The 13188-nt window shown below is 36.3% G+C and overlaps 1 protein-coding gene across 2 annotated transcripts in view; it reads right to left on the bottom strand.

The window, feature by feature from the left end:
• Positions 1-13188, bottom strand: part of LOC139730921 (AP-2 complex subunit alpha-2-like) — an 80671-nt gene that overhangs the window by 48000 nt on the left and 19483 nt on the right. For both annotated transcript variants that reach the window (XM_071641802.1, XM_071641803.1), the window contains exon 4: positions 4870-5012. In XM_071641802.1, the coding sequence (XP_071497903.1) occupies positions 4870-5012 (143 nt within the window). The remainder of the gene's footprint in view (positions 1-4869; positions 5013-13188) is intronic.

Here is a 13188-nt window from a genome sequence, read left to right as displayed (position 1 = left end):
GAAAGTTCATTAAGGTACCCAAGGTAGACACTGTGGGTGGTAAGTTTATGAGAAAAAATAATGCATATCTGTCAGTGTATAAGAAAGTTATACACCAATTAGTGCTAATACTGCATTTTACACCACTGATTGTAAAAATGGCCATATATGACCATGCCTGATATCCCCTACTATAGCTATCAAATGCAGTGATCATGGTTATAGAACAGCAATCTTAAACACCGATCAGCCATTCCATGTAAGGGTCATCATCAAACTGTCATAATCAAAATGGAGTTGGAATAATCAATATATTGGTGATATTATCATGGAGCTCAATAGAAATTGAAATGGTCAAGATCCCAGTCATCTTTTTGAATCGCCTGTTGAAAAGATAAATGTACATACCCTACCCATGACTGTGTACGAATTTGAATTAAAAAAAAAATGTTGACCAAATGTATAGTTCCCTATAATATTATATGACAGTTAGAATTTTACTTTCTTTTTCTGTGGTATACAAGTCACCCCTGTTTCATATCATTTTCTTTTTTTTTTTTTTTTTTAATTCTTCAAAGGCTTTTTTTATAGTTATTTTATAAAATTCCAGTTTGTGTGACTCCTGTGACAGCTAGGAGGCGTGTTTTTGAAGGTACGCATTGAGAAATTGCTAACAGAACTTTTACTGTTTCTAAAAATGACAACCTTTTTAGCAAAAAATTGAAAAGCAGCAAATGTGTTTAAATATCTAAGTTTTTTAGAAACCCACAAGTTTGTTTTAAATAGTATATGAACCCACAGACTACAGTTTTAACCCTTTGAATTTCAAAATAGTTAGGGGCTTGTAACTTTTTCCAGAAAAGCCAGGACTAAACAGATTATAAAGATTTCAATCATTTCAATATTGTTCTTCATGAACATAACTTCTCCAGTCACCCACCCATGTAAACTACATGTACCCCATGGCAACAGGCTATTTATAAGTAGAGGTCTATATGTCATTTATAAACAATCCTATCCCAACCATTACTGTCCATTTACTGCACTGAGAACTACATCCGCAAACATGTCATAGAGTCTCACACATGTATGCGAAGAGATGTTTCGTAACACAAGTTACATTTTGTTTAATCAAAAATAGTCAAGTGGTCACTGCCAGCATGATTAAGTATGGAAAATAGGGTATAGTATCAAGATTGTGTTGCACCTTGCATGCCTCAGATCTGACATACAGATTGATATGAAAATCTGTCTGAATGAAGTAATCAAATGTCAAAATTCCAAAACAGTACCCTGTGATCCAAGTCACACCACAGAAATGATAATCTGCAAGATGTTAGCTATTGTCAAATCCAATCACAAATTTATTGATTAATTATTTTCCTCCAAATAAGTATTGGAAATGAAAGCCAAAGAACTTGTTAAGAAATGGAAAGCTGAAAAAGTCAAGATTTTAGTACATGGCAAAAACAAATGCCATGTGAGTAACAATGGAATGGATTTGTCAATGGGTTATAAATGGACATGTAAAAGATTGTGTTTCGAAACTATTATACTCAGATGATAGTGAGTCGAAAGTGTAAAAATCCAAAAAGTATTTTCCACCATTTGCTCTGGATCATGCATAAAAGATACAACCTTAAATTCAAAAGTAATATATTTCTTAGTTAAGTGTATGCTTCCCTCTTGAATAACCATCTATTAAAGTCCTTGAATCTTCAGGACAGGAATAGTGTTCAGTTCTTTAAAAAAAAAGTGTATTTAACACTAAATAATCAATTGTTTGTTCTTCATTATCAAAGTCTAACCAGTCAAAAGAGTGATACAAATATGGTCACAACACTTCAACTTCTCTCAAGAGTAAAAATGAGTTATCCAACTTATGAACATTGATGTATCCACAACTACTTGCTTTGTTGCACTACTGTTGCATGATGTGGGCATGCACGCAAGCTGGAAGTCACTTTCATTACTCACAATATCTAGCCTGTTCCATTGTTTCAAAAGGAAACCTACAGAATAAATGCTTTTCATACATTTAAACAACTATCTACACCTTGCTTGAGGAATCATAAAGTCTCATTCAGTCCAAACAGTTATTTGATAGACTTAGAATTACAAAATTGTAATCAAAACATTCCATTTACATGCTGTTAACATAAAATGAAGCCTCCGAAACATCTGGAAAATTAATCTGGTATGCCTTATGTTTTTATGAAAATCATGTATGTTATGTAGAAAGTGATGGGTAAATTTGTCTTTTTTAGTTGATATACACTGTTTAAACATATTTGTGGGGCAACATCCTCATCTGCTAATATTTTATTGCTGAATGAAAAGGTGAGTTATGTGTGACACGTCTGCACTGTTTAAGAAAAATAGGTAAATCGTATAGTAAATCTATATTGGTGAGTAAACAAAGCAGCCAGAACACTGAATGTGATTAAATATCTTTAGATATGTCATAAGCGATCATTGGGTGGGTGAACAATAAATCTAATTTGATTTTGTCCAGAGAAAATCACAAAAATGCAGTGTTAACATCCTTTTGAAGCCTCCGAAACCACTTTTTCTCTATAAAGTGTATTAGCTCAAAAAATTATTGCAGTATCATAATGTTTTTATTATTTTTGTTGTCTGTCCATGTCTGTTGATGATTTCATGGCATAATTTGGGGCAGACACTCAAAGAATTTATCAGAAATGTCAAATTAGATGTTTTTGCTGTTTCGGAGGCTTCATGCGTCTCGGAGGCTTCACGTGTTAACGGAAAATTTGTATTGTCTCCTATTTTCAGAGAGTTTGGCGGATCTTAACTATTTTTGGTCTATTAGGTTAGGGCCCCATATCCTACATTTTGACATATAGATTAGGTCACTTCTCTTATCTATATTCATATTATTTGACTAAACACTTTGTTTCGGAGGCTTCAAAACTGCTAACGGAAATTTCACTTGATGGAATAAAATTATCACAAAATTTCAAATAGCCCTAGAATCAAGTAAACTTTGATGTAAGTCTAAAGTTTAGCTGTACCTTACTATTTTCAGCATAAAAGAAAGTAACCAAAACACATCCACTGATCATTACTGTCCATCAAAGTTTGTAAACAATTGTTAACAGAAAATGAAGCTTCCGAAACCTCAAATTTGAAGTCATAGTATTCTAAAATAAAGGGCCAGATACAAACCAAACTAATTTGGTCATTTCAATTGACCATACAACTATGCTTTTAACATAAAAAATTAGATCTCTGCAGTTGCTGTAGAAAATTATTAACATTTCAAAAATGTTATATAAATTTCAATGCAACAAAATAGTCATTTTTAGGGTACATATGTGACTGTCAAAACAAAACGCATCAATACCTGGACCTGATTATGCTACCCAAGGTGGCTACTCATAAGGTGACTCACATGGGAAAAAATCTTTGAGATCTGTAAATCTATGTGTTCAGGGTGGGCCAAAAGGCTAAAAATTGAAAGTTACACCCTTTACCGTAAAACTGACCATATACATGTATGTCTCTACACATTACTGTACTCCATGATCATGAACTAAACTACTCCCAAAATTCTTGGAAAGTCCCGATTCTTGCAACAACAACAACAAAAATAGATTCACAAATCTACTGTATGGCATATAGTAAGCAGATCAAGTACAGCTGTGTCAAAGAACAGCTAAATTAAGTGTTAAAAGGGAGATTAAAGTATCAGTATTGTCAATTATGTAACATAGGGTCCAATATTTCAAATGGTATTCTACTATTCTATGGAAGACAACTGCTGGACAAAACATACAAACTGTAATTCATGTAGCAGTGGTATGAAAAAAAAAAATGCAATCTCAGAACAATTATTCCCTGATTTGTAATATTCAGGAAAGCCAGAAAGGGATGGTTTGGTTGAGAGAAACTTGATTTTGACTTTATATTAAATTGAAGGAAAACATTGTACAGTAAGGCAAACATTGCATGATATGCTATTTTGCAGCCCTTTTCAAATGTTATTTTTAACAAAACACGAAATTACAATGATCACACATTTCTACACTTCTGTCAGATTTTGTTTACTTTTTTCTCTACATTCTTGTTCTCTTTGCACAGTGTGTGTGTGTGTACATTATAGGTTTCACTGCTAGTACTTGAAATCACCATATTCCTTTCAATACGGCAATTACTAAATCACAATCTTTACCTGAATTGTGGTTTGAATTATCAGCAGAAGCTATCTGATTACAATGTCCACTTCATATCCATACATACTGACGCGTGCTCAGCAGAAACTGTATCTGATTTTATCTGATTTATACTACAAAGCCATCAAATGTGGACTTAAATGAACAACACAGATTATAACACTGTAAAGCTAGAAGTAGAGCTGACATCAACTTTTTTTTTGTTGGACCGAGTGTGTCTGGTAGACACTATTTCCTGACTGTTTGGGTCAGCGAAGGTCAAAACCAGTGTTTGCTTTTCTGATCATTTGTCAGAGGTTTCCACCCTACTTTAGAGTGGGAAGTGACGAGAGCTGTTGTGCATGCCTAGCATGCACCTCGCTATAAACACCATGGACATCCTTGTCATGTCCAGCCAACAGGACCGAGGCGCTCCGATGCCCCATTGCAGAGGAAACGGCGCACCGTTTCGCCAACACCAAATGAGTTCTGTCCGGAAATCGAACCAGGGGCCTGGCAAGCCAAATTCAAGCACACGAGTAACTCTACCTTCCCTCAATTATGTCTCCGAGGGCCATTTTCTTGAGGTGCACGTAATGTGATATGGGGTAAACAAACAGACATAAGTACATACTTGCTGCTGCTTTTCGCATGTCAAGCCGACTTCCTACAACTGTACGTGCTTCGTAAATGCCAGGAAAGAGAGCTGACTTACGATTTGTTTCTCTGTGTACTTATTACTGCTGAGGAGGTTGACTGCCTCCATGTGGCCAAAGTCGATGTCGTGCCCGAGCAGGAAGATGAAGAGAAGCTTGCACACATACTTTTTCTTTTGGTAGCCATCTAGCGTCTTATCTCCTGCAAAGGAAGAAAAAAATATTTAAAAATGATTATAAAATACTATGTATGCCATTTTGTGAGTACAAGGTTTCACAATGGGGACTACACTGTTTCTTTGAAAGCTGCTGAAATCACGATATACACACTGACTGGGTCTCACGAAGTACTGTATACGCCGAATATTTTGCGAGGTTTTTATTTTTGGTGAATTTCGCGAGTCAGCTGCTATTCACAAAATTAAAAACATGCGAAAATATTGACTGATGCCAATATGAATGCGACGTATGCGTACACATTCCTCCGTTCATTACAGGACTCCACGATCGCGAATTTAACCACTCGCGAAATTGTCGAAAGTACAGATTTGCGAAAATTTACACTCGCGAAATATATGGCGCATACAGTAACATGTTTCAAAAATAATTGATTTTGCAACTTGGATATTGACATCGTACAATGCATTTGTGTGACAGGAAGCAATATTTTCATGAGTTGTTCATTTTGCAAATATTGGTTGACTCATGAGATTCACACAGACAGACACACACACACACACACACACACACACACACACACAAACACACACACAAATACACAAACAAAAAAACATGAAATATACTGCATTCTCCAGGCACATGAAATTTTTGAAGCTGTGCTTCAGGTGTGAAAATGATCACACACACAACAATATCACTCATTAAAATGATATTGAATATCAAATTACACTTTCAAATACTGCAAATATCACTTATTGAAATGGTTCTGAATATCAATTTACAAAAATCTAATTTAAAACTCTGATTCTACTGTACATTGCATTGTGGAGAAAATCTCCTATTTCCAAGCCCCAGGCTTTTGTGTGATTGTCTTTCTCTAAATCACACATTGTACACTGTATCTGCAATATTTTGAATGTGATCTATTAAGGACATAGGGCCTAGTTGTAACTGAATTGAACTGAACTGAAATGAACTGAATTGAATTAAAAAATCTCATAGAATGTGCTTGTGTGTGTCTGTGTGTGTGTGTGTGTGTGTGTGTGTGTGTGTCTGTGTGTCTGTGTGTGTGTGTCTCTGTGTGTGTGTGTGTGTGTGTATGTGTGTGCTACAATGCAAATTGCTGCTTTTGTTCAATTTGCAAGCTGTAAAAGGGTCAAAGAATAACTTTTATCACAGAAGGGTCTGTGTGCTAAATTGCTGCTTTCGTTCAATTTACAAGCTATAAAAGGGTCAAAGAAGTATCAACTCTTATAACAAGCAATGCTTCAATCCCATCAATACAGGTCTACACACATTCCAGAGTATACACAGACAAGCTAAAAAATGTTTCAGCGTAAACAAAGTCTCTCTACCTGAGTATATTACAATGTTATGTATGTTATATATCACAGAAAGAGGTATGGTGAAAGCAAAGTGTAATGGTGTATCACTTGAACCAATGTGAGATAGAGAAAAGAATACATCCATAACCATCAGTGCTGCAAATCTGACTTGAGCAGAAAATGTGCATTTCAGAGAGATTCCCTTCTGCCCCCCCCCCCAAAAAAAAAAAACAAGGAAAAGAAAAGAGTGACAGATCTGCAGCATGTTGAGCCTGACAGGTTTGATGACTGCAAAGTGAACTGGGAAATTCACAGTCAAACATTACCATGCCAAATGGAAACATTCCGCAAATTCTTGCGGACACCGATAACCTTGAACCAAGCACATGAGAAATGCATGGCACAGAATATGTACCGTAGCTCTGAGTACCTGCCACCATTTGAATGGAATGGCAATATTGATATTGATCCTGGAGATGGGAAAAAATATACTAAGAATGCCTGGCACGTTCTAAATGCCATAAACATGCTACTTTAGCCATTAGAGAAAGAGAAAAGGGCCATCTCGAACTCAATTTGAATGGATTTGAAGGGAAAGTCATCGTTACAGGGTTTCAGACACAGTATACGGCCGCCTGAGAGCTAATGCGTCACAGGGGGTCAAAAGGTCGTGCACACTATTATAGCTGAAGCGGCCACTGCAATCTCTCAGATATATTCCTTTCATTGCCAAAGGACATTTTAAAGTCTTCTTCATGTTTCAAGCAAGTCACAATCGATGCTACCTCATTCCCTCTCCGACATTATGACTACAAATGTATGCACCAATCTTTCCATCTAATCCAACCAAGTCTTGACAAAATTTGCTGCAAAAAATATCACCCAGTCGTCATTGAATTTACAGCCTCTGAATTTCACTGCATCTTTTTATAATGGAATACGTAATATAGAAAAATGAGATGGAACTGGTTATTTTTATAAAACTCTTCACAAAGTCAGAAAGAAAATCACTTGAGTAACAAAAACAAAATCTTATATGAGTGAGAAACAGAAACTTTAATCTTCCAAAATGTGTTGCCAATTAAAAAAGAAAATCAACTATACCAATGTAGATTTATAGCAATGGAGAGTGCTCTGAAACTTCTGGAAGAAAAGCAATTACAGGAATCAGAATGAAATAGGATGTCTTATTCTACCTTTACTACATTAGCGACACTAACCACAAAAATCATTATAAAAAAAACCAAAAAAAAACAAAACAGCATCACGACAGCAAAAGTGTGTTTTCTGGGACTTCCAGAGTATTAAAAACATGTGAATACAGTACCTGGTAACTCATACCCCACACGCCTAAATAAATGTATGACATTCACAATCTACATTTCATAATCACACGAAACTAAAGTTTGCAATACATGTAACTTAAAGCTACTCTGGTATTTGCCATGGAAGGTTTCCTTTCTTCTGTGTGTGTGTGTGTGTGTGTGTGACTTTGGTTTTTCTATGTTTTCCAAAAAAAAAAATAACTGCACAACATTTTTATAAGGATGTCTATATCACTTTGACACAAAATTAGAGGATGCAATGAATGTGCAAAATATCTCACACAAATCAAAAGTATTAATGTATCAAAGGTGAGTTGTGGCATTTTGACAGACCTCTCTAACATTAATGATAATAATAACAATAATAAAAAAAAACTAGAGATTGTAATTTGTCATTACTGACAAATTAAGGTGATCCGATTTTTTTTTAATCAATGATTCGAGTCCTGATCACAATAGGCATGACTATACAGGTTTCATCTGTGTTTAGAGACATTGGCCGTGTGATGTTTGGATTCTCATTTAGAAAAGGGAGTCAGACCTGCCATCTTTGGTACCGAATTCCGTATACACTAACGGAAATACAGAATGAAGTATATTTGACCTTTGACCTCACTTTGCACACCCAAGATGGCGTCTGAGCAAAAAGTGATTATTCTATAAAATGATTCTTGTAACATGGTCTTTGCGTGTGCAAAATATGGGAAAGATAGGACATGTATTCACCAAGATACAGGATGAAACATTTATGACCTTTGACCCTACTTTACATACCCAAGATTTCTTGACATATTCTGAAAGCTGATGAGTTGTACATGTGCAAAATATGGGGGTGATAGGGTATTTCTTTTATTAGTGAGCATCGAACCAGGGACCTTAGGATTACGAGTCGGATGCGCTATGCAATGACCTATTTCATGCTCCATAGGCCCTGTGTATTAAGCAAAATGACGCTGCATCGAAGCCACATGCAATTTTTCAACCAAGTTTTTCGACGTGATGCCGACGTCGTATGAAAAAATGGAGGGCACACTTACGATAGCTCAAAGTCTCAGCTACAACATACTAAAATCTGGGAAAAATTCACCGAAGCATAAGTGAGCTAGTGCTCGAAAAAGATAGTCATGTCAATTTTCTCTGCCAGAAAAACTGCTCTCCCATAGAGATAACACGTAAACTGGTCAAATTTTACAAGGATACTTTCAATCCATTTTTACGAGGTGATGACGTTATCCAATCAAAATGTTGTAATTATATTAATGAAAGAACATTTCATAAGCTACAACATACTGAAATCTGGGTGAAAATTGGCGAAATTTAAGTGAGATACGCTCGAGTGAATTTGAAATTTGATGACGTCATTTTGAAAATTTACTTTGTTTATTTTATTAAGAAATTTGATATCTTGTAATCATTTTTTCAGTATCGCCAACCTATGAAATGACATGTGCAACTCATCAGCTTTTAGAATATATCAAGAAAATGGGGGGTCACCGTCCATCCTGACGAGTAAAATCCGATTTAAATTTTGCGGTTTTTTGGCATAGTTGCACTGTGTATCCCCATTGACGCACGCGCGGAATTTTGAATTTGACGGGCCCGTATGACGTCATATTGAGTCGGATCGACTTGAAACTTGATAGAAATATTCCTTGACATTTCGGACATCCGATCCGTGTGAAAAAACTGAAAATTTCTATTGCATATGAGCTCTGCGTGCGCATATGTGCGCGCGCGTACGCGTCCGTCCGATTTTATCAATTTTTCAAAAAATGCTCCAAATGGTCTGAAACGTATGCAAAAAAAAATTTGAGCTCGATTTGAGCATACAAATATTTCAACGCACGCGTACGCGCACGTATCAAGAGAAAATGTGAATTTTGAAAATATGAGTAGAATGCGCATAATTTGAAATAAATGTGACGTGAATTTCATTGAAAAACTTCATTCCATTAATGAGATATGACTGAGAATGTGTTTTCATATAATGACGTCATAGTGACGTCAAGGTCGACTGATCACTTTGATTTTAGTTCGATTGCCGTCTTTGGGACACGATACATACATGGTATAAGATTGAACTTGATAGGCATAGCACTTTCTGAGCTAACCTCTGCACAACTTTTGGGGAGAAATAAAGAAAGAAGAAGAAGAAGAAAGAATCCGTACAGATACAGAAGGTGATCCGAGAGGATACTCGGATCACCTAATAATAATAATTATTATTATTATAAAGTTATAATTATAATTATAATTATAATTATAATATCAATCATAATAATAAGAAGTAGAGGAAGAAGATATAACATTTACAATTGTATAGCAGCTACTATAATATCATACTCTACTGCCCATTACATAATCAAAACATGCAAATGTAGCATTATTCAAAAGATGAGTTTATTATCTGATCTTAAAGCTGTCCCTGCTTGCCTACAGAGGGAGATTATTCCATAATTTCGGTGCAGCATACATAAACGTCCTGTCACCAAGGTTTAATAGCTAAATTGATTTCCCCCGAGGGACATTTCAGTAGTGTTGTATAGTATCTCGTGAACTTCGGAGATGGTAAAATTTTCGAGGTGATGATTTTAACTCTACAAGTTACTGTACTGGTGCTGTACTATGAGTAGCTCTGTATGCTAGTTGCTATCAGCCAAGTTTTGAATATGATTCTCAGCTTTTATACAGGCAACCAATAAAGTCAACAAAGTCACTATATGCATTAGGACAGAATCGACAGTATTAAATGCACCCATCTGCTACTACAATGCAAGTGTAACTCATCAATTCACTCGTCTTCTTTCTTAATACCCCCTTTAAATGCAATAGATGCCACATCACCACCCTCACTAACAGGTTTTTCGCTGCAGAGGGAGCTGGGAAATACACACAGCTGCTCTCTGCAAATTGCAGGCAAATGGCTCTTAAAGAATAAAATCAATAGCGAGGAGACCTGCATGTAAATGCAGCGCCATTTAGACCGCACACTGGAGACTTCACACCGCGGGGAAACTTTAATAATAGACAGTACAGTGTATGTGCCACTACATGTAATACATGTCGACTGTCGTGCCCTTTCCACCTTCGTTTTTAGGGGAGAATGATACGAACACTGCATCTGTAGTGACAAGGAATCCCGAAGAAATCCCGCCCAATCTCTGCATATGAAATCCAATCAAGCCCAATTGTAAATTCTGTTCTGATTAGAGGTCTACGGAGATCTCACACCACGCAAGGCAGATGCAATTTCTGGCGATGCGTTCCGACGTGCCTCGCATAATGAGCTGAAACAATATTCGACTGAACGTCACAAGCCATTAAGCTACCCCATCTTATAAATACAAGTTTCATGTTGTACAAACTGCAGCGCGCAGTCTTCATCAAGCATGTTGGAGTCTAGTTTGTAATTTTGCAGATGAACACGGATTGCCTGTACTTCAAGGCATTACATTGTATTGATATCCAGACATATAATATCCAGGAGATACAATGTGATGTACATTGTATGCACTACACAAATATCAGTCATGTTAGGGTATGTTTTGTCAGGCATTTTTAAAACTTAGCAACACCAGCATAACAGTAAGGAAAGGGGCATGGCATTTAAATCATTATGCAGGATTTGAAAAAACAAAAAACAAAAAGATAAGAAAACTCAAGCAAAACCTTGATGGAAAATAATATGAAAGCGTCTGTCACTCCAGGTGCATGTCCTGTTCAGACTTAATACTTCAAAAATGTTGGTAAGCTCCTGATTAGCACCCCACTTGCAAAATTCTCTGAAATACTGGTAGAAAACTCATGAAATATGGTGTATACAATAATCTGTAATCCGAAAAAAAAAAGAAGGTGAAAAGAAAGAAAGAGAGGTATGGCAAAGACATGAATAAAATGTCAAATATAAAAATGTCAAAATAAAACTTCAAATTGTTCCCCTCTACTAAAATGTTGTAATCCGGGAAGGAAGAAAAGAAATAAAAAAACAAACAAACAAAATGACGAATCTACTCCACACGTTGCGTGATCAACGGCAGCTGTCTGAACTGTGAGCTAAAAACGAACTGGGCAATTTACATAAATTTGCAGCAACCAGCAAAATCCCCAGGCAGGTCATCGAGCACTGATAGCCAGGGCTCTTGACGGCAGAACCTCCTTACCGCTACCAAGGAGCCTTCTGCCGCTACATTTTGTAGTAAAGCTTGCAGGGCCCACTGTAGGTCAAGTGAAAGAGAAGTGTGTGCCATCTAGGGGTTTTAATTTCATTTGTCTGTACCTCATCAGCTCAGCCATAGCAGATGACAAATCACTTGCTATTGGCAAGTACAATTTGTAGTGCAAACCAGACAAAAATTGAAATCACTGTCAGACACATATTGAAATTTATTGGCAAGCTACAATAGGGGCACACTTCTCACTCAAAACATGGGCGTGAAATTTGGTTGTTTTTGTTTTGTCTTATCTCATTTCTTTTTTATACATTCCTCTGAGGTTTGAGTTTACTTTCATCTTTTTCTGTCACATTTTGTTTCTTTTTTGTTGTTTTTCTACACTTTTGATGTAAAATTCAAGTTTGAGATGCAAGTGGCTTGAATAATCTATTACAAAATTGATGTATTGCCTCGAATAAAGCTTGATCATCTTGGCATTTCCATCATTGAAACCTTTGGGAAATGCCATTATTGATTGTCTCATGAGAAATTATATGAAATGTTTTCTTCTCTTTATTTTTTTCCTCTTTTTTTTTTCTTTTTTTTTTTTGCACAATAAGAGAATAAAATCTATTGGAAACCTGCTCTTCTTTACACACAGATATCCCTGTTCCATTTACTGCGCATACTACTCCAACCCTAGAGGTTGGCTGTTTCTTTATTTTGAACGTTCTTGATAGCTTCGTTGTGTAATATGTAATCGTCAAATTATGTACTCTGGAATAACGACAGAGCATGGTACTGCCTAACAATTGGTAAATCATCCAAACACCTTTGTCATGGTAGCACTTCCACTTTTCATTAATTTACTGCGTGCGCTGCAAAATAGCCGCAAATATTAAAACTACCCACTGTGTGCACTTCCTACTTTTCTATACATCCCCTCTCTTGTTGATTGCAGTACATAGCACATCCGAATGACTCGCTGATTTTCTTCACTCTCCCCTGGCAGTGAGAAGACTGTTGGCATAGCAACCGTTTCAGGCAAATCTCTGCCTACATACCGCGTACAACGGCACAGGATCGTAAAAGAACTCCACAGTAATGAGATGGGGGAAAATGTTTAGGAAGTATCAAAGAAATTTCTGGTAGAGGATATAAGTTCTGTGACGCTGTATACTTTATCCAGAGCTGTATGTTGTTTTGGCCTTTAATATACAAGAGAAGGGGAAAGAAGTGAAACTAATGTGTTGATTCAATACTGGTATTAATCTCTGTTTTGCATTTTTATGGGACATAAAAATTGCAGTCAGAAATTTCATTCATACTTGCCTGCTACAAAACAGAAAAGGAGGAAGAAGAAGAAGAAGAAGAAGAAGAAGAAGAAGAAGAAGAAG

Source organism: Diadema antillarum, unplaced genomic scaffold (genome assembly GCF_040938485.1).
Source record: "Diadema antillarum isolate AM-2024a unplaced genomic scaffold, OU_Dant_1.0 seq00000343_RagTag, whole genome shotgun sequence".
Taxonomy (NCBI): Eukaryota; Metazoa; Echinodermata; class Echinoidea; order Diadematoida; family Diadematidae; genus Diadema; species Diadema antillarum.
This window is presented reverse-complemented; position numbering and strand designations above follow the sequence as displayed.